Here is a 15,229-nt window from a genome sequence, read left to right as displayed (position 1 = left end):
TGGTAATAGCAAAAAGAATTGGAAATAAATATCTAGTAATAGATATTTTCATATATATTATTGTGTATTTACTTATGAAATCCACATTATTGTTCTAATAAGACCAATTTTTCAATATATAATGTAAAGTGGGGAAAAAGTTGCAAAAACTATATGAAATTTTATGATCCAGTTTATAGTTGTCTTTGTAAGTGCGTGGGCGATTGAGAGAAGGGTACATAACACAAATTGTGGTGAGCTGTGAGAAGCAGAGCCAGAAAATCAGGAGGTGGGAAGAACTAGGGGAAGAGGGCTTTCTTTTTCATTTGCTTCCTTCTGCATTATTTGAAAACTTTAGTAGAAGTATGTATTAATTTTATAATTAACATTTTAATAATGAAAACAAGGCATTGTTTTCCTTGAATTAATAGATATTGATATCATAGATATGTCTATTCAACATAAAATGAAGTGGAACTAGAACAGTAACCGCATTATTTGAAGAATAATGTAGGCAGACACAGTCATGAAGACTACAGAGATACCTTCGGGTATCTACTTCAGAATAATTAAGTAGGGCCAAAACTTCACTTTTAATCTATGCTGTGTCTCCATAACTGATTGGATAAGACTTACTACATTAGGAGGGTTGCTCTGCTTCACTTGGTCTTCCAATTTAAATGTTACTCTCGTCCAAAACACGCTCAGAGAAACACCCACAATGAGGTTTGACCAAATAAACAGGCAACCCATGACCCAGTCAACTTGACATATAAAATTGATCATCACAAATACTATCAAAAAGTGAAAAGACAATTCACAGAATGGGAAGGCATATATGTGATAAGGGTCTAGTGTCCAGATTATATACATAATTTTACAACACAAAATAAAAAGACAACCCAAATTAAAAATAGACCAAGGATTTCATTAGGCATTTATTCATAGAATATATGCAAACGTCCAGTAAGCCAATGAAAATATGCTCAACATTGTTAGTCGTTAGGGAAATGTAACCAAACCCACAATGAGATGCCACTTCACACCTACTAGGATGGCTATTACTTAAAAAAAAAAAAAAAAAAAAAAAAAAAAGGGCAACAGCAAGTATTAGCAAGAATGTGGAGAAATTGGAACTCTCAGACATGGCAGGTGGAAACATAAAATGGTGCAGGCACTTTGGAAAAGAACCTGGTAGTTTCTCAAAAAGTTAAACGTAGTTACCATATAACCCAGAAATTCCATTCCTAGGTGTATACCCAAAAGAAATGAAAGCACATATTCACGCAAAACTTAAACACAGTCATAGCAAAATAATTCGTACTAGCCAAAAGTGGAAACAACCCAAATGTCCATCAACTGATGAATGAATACACAAAATGTGGGTGTATCCATACAATGGAATATATTGTGCCATGAAAAGTAATGTAGTACTGATAGATGCTACAACGTGGATGAACCGTGAAAACATTATGCTAAGTAAAAGAAGTCAGACAAGACAAGAGGCCATATGTTGTATGACTCCATTTATATGAAATGTCCAAAGCAGGTAAATCTATAGACACAGCATGTATATTAGTGGTTTCTAGAGCTTGGAGAGAGAGAGAAATACAGAGTAACTGCTAGTGAGCAGGGAGAATTTTTTGGGGGTGGGGCTGGTGAGGAAAATGTTTTAAAATTGATTGTGGTGATGCTTATACAACTAAGTGACTATACTAAAAACCATTGAATTGTACACTTTGGAAATGTGAATTTTGTTGTACATAAATTATATCTCAATAAAAATGAGGAGGCAGTATATATAACTTTAGTTTTCTATCATAAATGTTACCCATTAATATTATATAAAATTGGTTGGGAATTGCTTCTGGGCATGTTTTCATTTTGTTTGATTTAGTTAAAGCATGCTAATTTAGAACATTTTTATTTCTGGGAAAGCAAAGGGATATATTTCTTATAGCAAGCATAAAAGCGTCCTTTACATGACAAATTTCAATTCACTCTTTAAAATGTGTATATTTTGCATTCCAGAAATACTTATATTTTTACCAGTCCATCTGCTCCTTGGACATAATATAGATAATAAAACACAGTATCAAAAATAAAAACTCCTTACTTTGTCTGGTATGACTAATATCTGCACTTGGGTGAATGGCTATTTGATTTTCAGGGTTATCTTGCAATTATTTTATCTGACACTAGATGAGAAAGGACCCAGAAAAAAAATGAATTATTATGAATGGCATCAAATCAACAAATCCCAGTTGCTTACGGGGAGAGGTTTATTTTAACTATTGGCAACTGTGTTCAATAATTTATATTTAGGCATTCATCCATGTACCGATAACATGATTGTGTATTTATGCTGGCAAGAATCTGATCACAGTGATCAAATCAAGTGCATTCTCTTCATTTAATGCTAATACAGCCCCTCCAGGTAATTGACGCCTTCCTTCCTTCCACCTGAAGACTGATGACACTTTAAATATGATCTGTGGCCACAGAGTAACCCAGCAAAGTCATTGACTCTCCACTGACCAAAAGGAAGCAACTCCCTACTCTGAAATTCCAAGGTGAAAGACCAGTGACTTGTAGGGAGCAAAGGTCATCCTGGTTTATTTGCAAAGCACCTAACTGACCAAAGCCCACGATTACATGATGGGTGGTACACTTCTAAATGAACACTGAACAAACACAGGAATGTATATTTAAATAACTTACTGTTCTTGGGTAAACATTTGGAGAAACTCTGGAGAGAGTAGATTTTCATAATTTTGATTGAGAGTTCATTTTAGGTAAAGGCAGACCTTGATGTGCCCTGGTTAATGACTTAAGATATCTGCTTTTTATATCAAATGACTGAGATGGATTCTAGAATCTTTCAGATAGATATTAAAGGGTACTTTTAAAAATATATAATCCTTGGCATAAATGTAAAAATTTTCTTTGTGAATATTTAACTTTATAAATGTTTCTTTCCAATGACTAAAAACAGATTTAAGGATTTGGAATTAAAATAAAGGGCTCTTTTTTAACTTCTATGTTAAGTTCAGGGGTACATGTGCAGGTTCGTTACATAGGTAAACTTGTGTCATGGGGGTTTGTTGTACACATTATTTCATCACCCAGGTTAATACCTACTACCCCTTAGTTATCCTACTACCCCTAAATATAAATAAATATACCAAATATAATTATACTTAATAATCCTACTACCCCTTAGTTTTTTTTTCTGATCCTCTTCCTCCTCCCACTCTCCACCCTCCGATAGGCCCCACCAGTGTATGTTTTTCCCCTCTGGGTATCCATGTGTTCTCATCATTTGGCACCCATTTATAAGAGAGAATATGTAGCATTTGGTTTTCTGTTCCTGTGTTAGTGTGCTAAGGCTAATGGCCTCCAGCTCCATCCATGTCCCTGCAAAGGACATAATCTCATTCTTTTTTATGACTGCATAGTATTCCGTGGTGTATATGTAGCTCATTTTCTTTATCCATCCATCATTACTGGGCATTTATGTTGATTCCATGTCTTTGCTGTTGTGAATAGTGCTGCAATGAACATATGTGTGAATATGTCTTTATAATAGAGCAATTTATATACCTTTGGGTATATGGGATTACTGGGTCAAATGATATTTCTGTCTTTAGGTCTTTGAGGAATTGCCACGCTGTCTTTCACAATAGTTGAATTACTTTACACTCCCACTAACAGTGTATAAGCATTCCTTTTTCTCCACAACCTCACCAGTATATGTCATTTTTTGACTTTTTATTATTTTTTTCTTTTTTTAATTTAAATTTATTTATTTATTATTATTATTATTATACTTTAAGTTCTAGGGTACATGTGCATAACGTGCAGGTTTGTTGACTTTTTAATAGTAGCCATTCTAACTGGTGTGAGAGGGTATCTCATTAGGGTTTTGATTTGCATTTCTCTAATTATCAGTGATGTTGAGATTTTTTTCCATATGGTTGTTGACTGCATCTATATCTTCTTTTGGGAAGTGTCTGTTCATGTCCTTTGCTCACCGTTTAATAACAATTTTTTCTTGCAAATTTAAGCTCCTTATAGATGCTGGATATTAGACCTTTGTCTGATGCAAAGTTGCCAAAATTTTCCCCCATTCTGTAGGTTGTCTGTTATACTCTGTTGATAGTTTCTTTTGCTGTACAGAAGCTCTTTAGTTTAATTAAATCCCATTTGTCAATTTTTCCTTTTGTTGAAATCATTTTTGACATCTTCATCATGAAATGCCTATGTCCTTGCCTATGGCTTGAATGGTATTGCCTAGATTTTCTTACAGGATTTTTATAGTTTGGGTTTTTACATTTAAGCCTTTGAAGCATCTTGAGTTAATTTTTGTATATGATGTAAGGAAGGGATCCAGTTTTAATTTTCTGCATATGACTAGCCAGTTCTCCCAGCACCATTTATTGAATAGGGAATACTTTCCCATTGCTTGTTTTTGTCAGGTTTGTTGAAGATCAAATAGTTGTAGGCATGCAGCCTTATTTCTGGCATCTCTATTCTGTTCCATTGGTCTCTGTGTCTGTTTTTGTCCCAATACCATGCTGTTTTAGTTACCGTAGCCCTGTACTATAGTTGAAGTCAGGTAGCATCATGCCTCCAGATTTGTTCTTCTTGCTTAGGAGTGTGTTGGCTATTCGGGCTCCTTTTTGGTTCCATATGAATTTTAAAATGGCTTTTCTAGTTCTGTGAATAATCTTTCTCAAAAATTGTTGTAACAATTAAGTGAGATAATTCAGGTAAGCCATTTCTTACAAACTTGGCTTAATTAATGTTAAGTGCTATCATTGAATCTATAAATTGTTTTGGGTAGTATGGCCATTTTAATAATATTAATTCTTCCTATACATGAACATGGAACGTTTTTCCATTTGTTTGTATCATCTCTGATTTATTTGAGCAGTGTTTTGCAGTTCTCCTTGTAGAAGTCTTTCATCTCCCTAGTTAGCTGTATTCCTAGGTTTTGGGTTTTTTTTTTTTTTTGCGGCAATTGTGAATGGGAGTTCGTTCCTGATTTGCCTCTTGGCTTGACTGTTGTTGGTGTACAGGAATGCTAGCGATTTTTGCACATTGCACATTGATTTTGTATCCTGAGACTTTGCTGAAGTTGTTTATTAGCTTCAGAAGCTTCTGGGCTGAAACTATGGGTTTTCTAGATATAGGATCATGTCATCTGCAAACAGGGATAGTTTACTTCCTCTTTTCCTATTTGAATGCTCTTTATTTCTTCCTCTTGCCTGATTTCTCTGGCCAGGACGTCCAATACTATGTTGAGTACAAGCGGTGAAAGAGGGCATTCTTGTCTTGTGCTGGTTTTCAAGGGGAATGCTTCCAGCTTTTGCCCATTCAAGTATGATGTTGGCTGTGGTTTTGTCATATATGACTCTTAGTATTTTGAGGTATGCTCCTTTAGTACCTAGTTTATTAAGAGTTTTTAACACGAACGGATGTCAAATTTTATCCTTTTCTGTATCTATTGAGATAGCCATGTGGTTTTGTCTTTAGTTCTGTTTATGTGATGAATTACATTTATTGATTTGTATATGTTGAACCAACTTTGCATCCCAGGATAAAGCCTACTTGATCTTGGTGGGTAAGCTTTTTGATGTGCTGCTGAATTTTGTTTGCCAGTATTTTAGTGAGGATTAATGCATCAATGGTCATCAAGGATACTGGCCAGAAGTTTTCTTTTTTATTGTATCTCTGCCAGGTTTTGGTATCAGGACAATAGGTGTCATTTCTGGTCTTACAAATAAATGAATATATTTCATTTATTTGTAATGGTCAGGATTAAAAGGGTTCTTTGGTAGTTGATTGCATAAAGAGACGGGGATTATTCATTGTATTGTGCTACCTAGAAAATGCCGTGTGTCTCTCTGTGTGTGTGTGTGTATTTGTATTTGTATTTGTATTTGTATTGAAATCAGCTGAAATTCAAAGAAGACTTCTCATTTCACAAGGAATGACTTAGTCATTGAGACTTATTAATTTTTTAGCATTATCTTTTTCTTAACTAATTATATAAACGAGAAAAATTAACTTAGGAACTAAAAATAGGACTACCATCATTTTGTTATTTTATTGAAAGGGAAACAGCCTCCTCACCATGAGTGACAGTCAAAACAATACCAAATGCCAAAAAAAAAAGAGTAAAAATTAATCATCCTTGGTTACAAAACAAAGCGGTAGATTTTCTTCCTTTTTCTGAACAAAATTAACGTAGATCTTTAGGATGTTAATGCTCAGACTTTATTGATGCTTAAACAAGATTCAAACTGAATCACAACTGTAACATTTACCTACATAAGCTTGGCTTCTCCACTCAAAATTTTCAGACTCCTGTTTAACATGGTTCCCCCAATTCCTGTATTTTCAGGAGGATTGAAAAAACCATCAAAGCACAGTAATTACATATAGCATCCCTCTAACCAATTCATTTGCAACTGTTCATCCACACAGACATCAAAAGTGTTGCTCTCCATGTGTTCATGACTGGGTACAACAGGAAAACTCAAGTCAAAGTCTTTGGCCTCAATGTGTTCACACTTTACTGCAAATCATTTCTAGTGAATATGATATATATTGGATACATATTGGGAAAATTGCTAAGAAGTCTCAGAGGATAGAGCCCCCGGCATTTGGAGGATTGAACCTGAAAGTGTTGGGGCAAGCTCATTTGAGGCATAGAGAACAGAGCTGCAGGTAGATTGTCTGCCTGGGACACAGGTCTGGATAAGAATGTGACAGGAGATAAGGCTGGAGAAATACACAGTAGATAGATTAGGAAGCATCTTATGTCTAAAGGGTAGCTACTTGTGGGTTTTATCATATTTTCAGTGCTCAGACATCATTCCAGTGAAATCTGGAAAAAATATATCGAACTAGGAGATTTTAGAGTTAGGAAAGCTTGCTAAGGAACAACTGCAAAGATCTGAACCAAAGATGAAGAGAGTTTGAGCTACATCAATATCAGCAAGCTCCAAGAGTCTGTCTTCATGCCTCTTCCACACTGCGAGTGTCCACTGACTTCTTCAAACTCAAGAGATTTTGAGTTAGTTTTTAAGACTTCTTGACTGAAAAGTAATTAGGAAAATGCACAAACATTGAAGTACAAGGATGTTCATTACAGTTTTGTTTATAGTGGTGAAAAAATTGAAAATGACTTAGTGTCCAAAAATAAGGTATTGGTTAACTAACTATAACACATCTCAATAATGGAATACTATCAATTGTTTGAAAAGAGTGTTTAAAAAAACTTGAGAACATGAAAAGACATTCATGATATAGTTAGCTTTTTAAAAAAGTAAATAATATGCAATGGTTCTGTGCCTATTTCCTTTTTTAAAAAGTAAATCATAAAAGAATATATTGAATAAAAATCTAGATTTTTGTCATACATATAAGGACTTGAAGGACATATACAAAAAATATTCTTAGCAGTTTAAATATTGGTATCATGAAATTTGTAAAATCTCTATTTTTAGCTTTTGTCTAGTTAACAGGCATTATTTTTGAATCAGAAAAACATTGTTAATTTTAAAGACATTAGGTATAAGTGTTAAGGACTTAAAGTATAAAAAATAGTCCCAACTTAGACGACCATTGATTTTGCATGTGTAATACTGCTGCTAACTCTTAATTACTGACCAATTTTCTCAACTTTACCTCCTTCAAATGTTCATCAGTGTATACTCATGTAGCTCCCACATAGCTGTGTAGAGAGTGAAGTAAAAATCACCATGTTAATTATGATAATAATTCATATATGTTATTATATCCCAGACATTAGGCTGGAAATTTTCACATATTCTTGCTTATTTATCTTTTATGGTGTGAGTCGCCTTTGTGCGTTTTATTATTATTCCCATTTGCCTATTATCTAGTCTAAGATCCAAGTTGCTTAAGCGAAATACAGAACAATGATTAAACTCATTTGCCGAAGTCAATATTTCAAGAGTAATGTGACAAGTTCAATGTATCTGGTTCTTTTAAATGATTGTTTTGATTTTTTTTATTGTAAAATAAGGGTGTAGTAAATTTTGCCTTGTCCTATACACATATAAAAGGTCAGACATCATTTTATGAATTCAAAACATTTATAGATTCAATCAAAAGGCATAGCAACATTCTATCTAGTGAGGTAGGTCCTTTCAGGTAGGAAAATGAATCATTTCCCACACTAAAAGTGTTCTCTATGTTAAAAGATTTTCTTTTAACTTTAGGGTGAAATTCATTTATCATCTTCCTGGGTTCATGCCTGGCATGTTCTATATTTATTATTATTTCTTCCCTTCAGGATTTCCTTTGGGAAATTTTATTATGGATGGTCACAATACCTACTCATTTATTTCAGCTTCTTGAAATTGGTAACACGGCCGGGCGCGGTGGCTCAAGCCTGTAATCCCAGCACTTTGGGAGGCCGAGACGGGCGGATCACGAGGTCAGGAGATCGAGACCATCCTGGCTAACACGGTGAAACCCCGTCTCTACTAAAAAATAAAAAAAAAAATTAGCCGGGCGAGGTGGCGGGCGCCTGTAGTCCCAGCTACTCGGGAGGCTGAGGCAGGAGAATGGCGGGAACCCGGGAGGCGGAGCTTGCAGTGAGCTGAGATCCGGCCACTGCACTCCAGCCCGGGCGACAGAGAGAGACTCCGTCTCAAAAAAAAAAAAAAAAAAAAAAAAAGAAATTGGTAACACTCCATTTATGTCACAATTTAACTTTCTTAGTGTTCCGTGTTTATTTCTGTTTTATCCTATCACCTTTCAAGTGATCCAGAAAGAGGGTTGGTACTATATATAATTTATTGGAAGACAAAGAGATGGAAACAGCATACTATTATTAAATGCTATTAACCTTGGAACTAAAAATCATAGAATTGGGAGTTGCAAAGAACTGCCGATGCCACTCAGTCCACACAAAGTAAAGGAATTCCATCTCTCCATTTCTCCACTTTTGTCTCCTTCATTATTCAAATGAGCAAAAACTTGTGGGTTTTTTTCTTTTTCATTCTATTTAAGTAGAGTTATTCTAGAAAACTAAATATGTGGAAAAGCTGAATATGCAAAATTAAATAAGAAAAATTAAGTTGTGGGTGAGAGGGTTTAAGGCCACCTTTTATGATCAAGCCAAGACTGTCAGATTCATGGCCACTATAACACACAAGGATGAATAGTTGGACTAAAGGATTCAAGATCACATTTTCAGTTCTTAAGAGAACATCAACATTAAAGTTCTTGCTTCTCACCACATAAGATTTGACATGTACACTAATGAAGACAGCTCTAGACAAATTATGTATACTTTTTACAGAATCAAAAGAAAAGATCTCAGAGGTCAAATCTGTTTGCTTTCATTCTGTACTAAATTCTTCTTATAATCTTTAAAATCCATATTTTTCCGTTCTCCAGTATTTCAAGATAAGCAGCTGCCACCGTTTCCCACTGAAACTTAATTTAATAATCCAATAGTTTCAGAAGTACATCTTCCGGGACTACAAGAAAAAATGATCATTTGTTTCATTTTGTTCTCTTACTTCCATTTCCATTCTTTATTGGGTGCTAAATGAGGTATACTGCTTGAAGTTTCACTGTTCTCAGTGACCAAAGTACTGCAAAAACAGTAGCATGTCTAAGAATGAGCCCGTAGACATGATACTGGAAATTTTAGCCCTTTCTGCCTAAATTCCGCTTCTAAAGTCTAGCATTATGGTCCTCAACTACCAGGAAAATAAATGCCTGGTTTCTGAGTTATTCCAACACTCAATTGTAATGTTACTATAATTTTAGCTATGTTTTCTTCCCACCTGTAAGTTATCGGAAACTGATGTCATTAGAATTGAACAATTTTGACCCAAAGTTGTTTATATTCTCTTGCTGAAATGGATGTGTCGCCCCGGCCCATAATATTTATACATATTTTCCTTTTTAGTTAATTATAATTAGCATGCTGTTTATTGCATTCCTTTTACTTTTCCCTAAGAATTTGCTTTTTCCTTCAATTGTTTGCATTGGTATCTTTTGAATTTCCTCCCTCTTATTTATTTTTTGGCATAAATAATAATTGGTGCTGCAGCAGGAGCTTGATAAAGCTTTTTATTATGTTCCCTTTTGTCCAACAGCAATCATGAGGCATTAAAAAGGCTAAACAGTTTGCCCACAGTTCCAAGACAAAATAAAAGTAAAGCTTTCAGTAGAGTTTGTTCTTACTTTTCACATTCCTTTTTTATTAAAGGTATAGTTCTCCTATTATTTATGTTGATTTTTTTTCTAAATTCTGTAGATTTTTTTCATATGTCTTAATTAGAATTTTCCCATAAGTTTATATGTTTTTCTTGTTTTTGAAATGTCTTTCTGACTGTAATATATAAATGGTTATTATTTAAGTCAGTTAGCATGAATATGTTTCCACGACTCTCTGCTTACCACAGAATCCTTAGAAAATTAACTCATTAAATCAAATAGACCCTAGACACGGGATCTCAAAAGCTTCTAATCTCCCAGGTTTAGGCAGCGTATGCTATGGGAAATCAAAACAGAAGTCGATACACCCTCATGATGTTCTGGGTCCTCTTTTATCTGGCTTTTTAAATTTTTTTATTTCTGACATGGGGTCTCACTCTGTCACCCAACCTGGAGTATGACAGTGGTGCAATCTTACCTCACTGCAGCCTGGAACTCCCGGGCTCAGTCTTCCAGCCTCATCCTCCCAAATAGCTGAGACTACAGGCAAGCACTACAACATCTAGCTATTTTATTTTTTTGGAGAGACAGGGTCTTGCTATGTTGCCCTGGCCAGTCTCAAACTCCTGGCCTCAAGTGATCCTCCTGCCTCATTCTCCCAAAGTGCTGGGATTACAGGTGTTAGCCAACATCCCTGGACTCTTGTTGGGCTTTTTATAGTCTTACGGTGTCTATGACTGTTGCTTCTCTCTCATCTCTCTTACATAGGCCTGCCCCCCAATTTCAAAATATATTTTTATATGAGAGAACTCCAGTTCAAACTGCTTCTATGTTGTTCTTCAAAGTTGTATTAATTTATTCTCCTACACTTTTTTTCCTGCCAGTTTCTTTAACTCTCTGCCAAAAACTCACCTATTAAACATTTGCTTTCAAAGTCCAACTTAAATGACTTCTACCTCATGAATCTGCTCTGACCACTCTAGATGGAAGAGACTTCACCATCTAAAGCATGAGCATCACTCCATTGACAGAGGGCAGGCACTTTTGTCTCTGGAGGCTGAAAATTTGATTGAATGGCATGGTGATTCTAAATGGCATATGACTAGCAATCCCTTAAGCAGCCTCTCTCAACTTCATACTAAAATGTCTATAAAGCCTACCAAAGCTGAAGTCTCACAAATGCCCTAAATATGAAGACCAATTGGTAAACTATTAGTAGAATCAGTAAGGATTTTCTGTCAATTTGAAGTCCAGAACTGAATTGAAAAACTTTAAAAACTACTTTCCCACTAAACATAGATTAAAATTCTTGGTCCATGAGTAGAACGATTCTTTGCTCTTCTTCAACTATTTGCCTCCTACTCAGAAGCACAGGAACCATATCAACCACCACCAAAAACCAGAAAAGAAAAAGTGGAATGGGAAAATGATCCCTCTATTAGGTAGTCAGTATTTTATGAGCATCTATAATAAATGCTATTCCCTAATCCCTAACCCAGTGATCCAAAAGAGTTAAGAATAATAATAGGATGAGAAAAGGTTTTCAGAAACATGTCCCCCAAAATATATAGGCATATCAATATTCATTTTTTAAAGTCTGTTGTGAGGGCAAATATAAAATTAACAGGAAAGAAAGTAATATTGATAAAATTTGCAGTGAAGATATGACTATGAATCCCTTCAAATAACACAATGGCTGCAATGTACAAGGTAAAAACTGTTAGAAGGAAAAATAACAAGCACAATTATTGTGGAGGACTCACATACATATCTCAGGCTTTGACAAATCCAGTAGAAAAAAAGGAAGGAAAGAATAGGTTGGAATACAGTAATATCTTCAATAAAATAATAGTATAATAAATAAGGTGATATATATATATATGTGCAGATAGATACTTAGAAACCTATACACATAATCAAACTAGTTGCCAGCAAAACATCTGTGAAATATTTAGAAAATGTTATAGTGTTTATCTCAAAAAAAAATCAAGAAGTTTCAACCATTAAAAGGCCAGCCATTCTCTAATTTCCATGAACTATAACTGGAAATTATAAGTAAAATAAATGTCTAAACATACAGATATCTGTCAAATTAAAGTGGAAATTAAAATCTCAATTACAAACCATTTAGAAATTAACAAAAATGACATTACATATCAAATTATAGAATGGCAGCAAAAATGCAACCAGAGGCAGATTCATTAGAGAAGAAAACTGATAGATTTTTGTTAATGGATTTTGTTGTTGTTGTTTTTGTATATTCCAATAGTTTTCCACTCTTTGAAATTAAGCTGAAGCCACTATAATTATTTTTTAATGTCACATTCTGGAGTAGGTATTAAAATGCCAGAGGGCATAATTTGCTGGGACTAGCGTCTACTCTTGCTATCTTTATTTTCACATATTTTGGCCTGTTGTTCCCTGTTCTCTACTTCCTTGAGACGCCAACTACTTGGCACCATATTTGATCTGACACACACCTACGGCCCCTTTAAATGTAACAGTTCTTGTAAACACCATCTCTGACTTCAATTCTCAGTCTCTCACATGCTGTTTTATAGTTACCCCTTGGTCCACACAGCTGGTATTACTTGTAAAAGGCATCCTTACTTTTTACTCAGGACTCAGGGTCTGTATTAGTTGTAAGAGCATCACCTTGCCCCCCAACAGGAGAATGGGAATTATCAGAGGAAGATAAATTGTAACTCATTTTAAGGGTCTGTGATTTCTATGGCCCCTTTTAAGTTTACCGCAAAATTAAATGAATTCATATGTCAATTCACATATGCATGCACACATATACACATAAATAGAGGATACAGAAGCCATCTTTTTAAATTTTTATCTATTGTTTTATTTATTTATTTTAGAGCCAAGGTCTCGCTCTGCTGCCCAGGCTGGCGTGCAGTGGCACCATCACAGCTCACTGCAGCCTCAACCTCCTGGGCTCACACGATTCTCTCACCTCAGCCTCCCTAGTAGCTGAGACTACAAGTGTGGGTCACCACATCCAGCTGCTTTTTGTATGTTTTGTAGAGTCGGGGTTTTGCCATGTTGCCCAGGCTGGTCTTGAACTCCTGAGCTCAGACAATCCACCCACATCAGCCTCCCAAAGGGCTGGAATTGCCGTCATGAACTACCTCACCTGGCCCCAGAAGCCATTTTTTAGGGATTCTCTCAGAAGATATCTATAGATATAGACATGGATATATAGATATATAGCTTTTCCTAACTTTTTTTACTTTTCCTTAATTTTTCACTTAATATTATTAGCCAACCTATGATTTCTGTAATAAGTATATGCATTCATAAATTATAGCATATTTTCTCAATTTACAGTTCTTTCCAACAACAAAATTGTTATTTTTCTCTAAAGGAACTATGGGTAGTTGCTATGGCCAACCATGGTACTAAAAGAGAAAATATAGTTGGTTGTAATTTCTGTGAAAGTTCCCACGGAGTTGTGTGCATGTACAGAAAGACAAGTTTTTGCAATCAAAATAATTATGTGGTGTTTAAATATAACATTCTTCTCCAATGTAGACGAGGGTCCAATGTATCTCTTACGTTGGACATGAGTAGCTTGGGGAATATTGAACCCTTTGTGGCTATACCGACACCACGGGAAAAGGTAGCAATGGAGTACCTGCAGTCAGCCAGCCGAATTCTCACAAGGTCTCAGCTGAGGGACGTCGTGGCAAGTTCACATTTACTCCAAAGTGAATTCATGGTGAGCCTTCTGTTATTCGCTCTTCAGTCGGTATTTGAAACACGGGGCGCTAGAGACATATGGAAATGATACTGTCCTATACTTAAGCAGCCTACAAAAAACAAATGGCAAAGTGAAATGGTTTTAGATTCACTCCCGTCTCATCCACTATTGATAAGTATTAAAACTGGAATGTAAGAGCTAAGTTAAGGCAGAATACACAGGAAATGACCAAGCAACTAAGTGGTATAGGGAGCTGGGCAGAGAAGGGGCATTCCAGGACAAAGAATAGCCTTGCTGTCACTGTCTGGGGAATTAAACTGTTCCGTTTAACTGGAACATTGAAATCGAGGTGGGAAGTGGCAGAAGTTGAGCCTCAAAAGTATAAAAGAAACCCAAACCTTAATATATATTTAGAAGCTTGGACTTTATCTTGTGTTTTAGATAGATCATTCTATTTGCAGTGGAGTAGGCACTAAAAGGGAGCAGTTTAGAGGCTCTAGCATTAATCCTGTGGAATTGCATTGGTGGCCTAAACTAATACAGTAGAAGGGAAAATGGAGAGAATCTGTAGGAATTTACAAGAAGTGGGATTAATTGAATGAGGCAGCCAAAAGTAATGGAAAAGCCAGGGGTTGATATTCGTGTTTTTGTCTTGGCCAGCAGGGTACATATGGTGCCCTTTAATGAAATAAGGAACACAGGAGGAAGGCCAAGTGTGGGCTAAAAAGAATGATGAATTCAGTTTTAGACATACCAGTGTTGCTGGTGAAAGCTTAAAGCATGATAACATATATCAACTCAGAGAACATGAAGTCAGATTAAATCTTCTTATGTCTAATTGTTGCCCAAGGGAAATATTGACTTTATTGATCACCTCTTGCATTTTAAATCAGTTGTACATCTTAAGCCATATTGGTTGAGTACATAAATTGATTATTCTAGGGTCAGTTCAGGCATTTGCAGCCACCCTAATGGTGAAAGATTCGGCGATGGGTTGGATCTACTATTAGCCCCATCAACTATTATTAAGTGTCCAAAGTAAAATACAAACATGAACATCAGACTCTGTGGTGTATCATATTTTACATGTGAAGAAAATGAGTCCTGTAGGAATGAAAGAACAAGTCAGTGGTCACACAGCTAGCCAAAGGCACACCTAGAGCTTTTTTTTTCTAGAACTGCAGACAGCTCTTTGTTTATGAAATAAGACCTTACCATAGCCCACTTCCCTGAAAGGAAATTGAAGGCCAAGAAGGAGTACCCAGGAGAACGAGAATACTGGAAGATGACAGATTGTCAGTGTGTGTCAGAAAACAGAAGGTGAGA

General features: G+C 35.6%; 1 protein-coding gene across 4 annotated transcripts in view; it reads left to right on the top strand.

Moving 5' to 3' along the window:
* PTPRR (protein tyrosine phosphatase, receptor type R) overlaps window positions 1-15,229 on the top strand; it is a 285,083-nt gene that overhangs the window by 200,926 nt on the left and 68,928 nt on the right. For all 4 annotated transcript variants that reach the window (XM_025403508.1, XM_025403509.1, XM_025403510.1 and 1 more), the window contains one exon: window positions 13,735-13,921. In XM_025403508.1, coding sequence (XP_025259293.1) covers window positions 13,735-13,921 — 187 coding nt within the window. The remainder of the gene's footprint in view (window positions 1-13,734; window positions 13,922-15,229) is intronic.

Source organism: Theropithecus gelada, chromosome 11 (genome assembly GCF_003255815.1).
Source record: "Theropithecus gelada isolate Dixy chromosome 11, Tgel_1.0, whole genome shotgun sequence".
NCBI lineage: Eukaryota > Metazoa > Chordata > Mammalia > Primates > Cercopithecidae > Theropithecus > Theropithecus gelada.
Note: the sequence above shows the minus strand (reverse complement) of the source record. Positions and strands in the feature narration are given on the sequence as shown.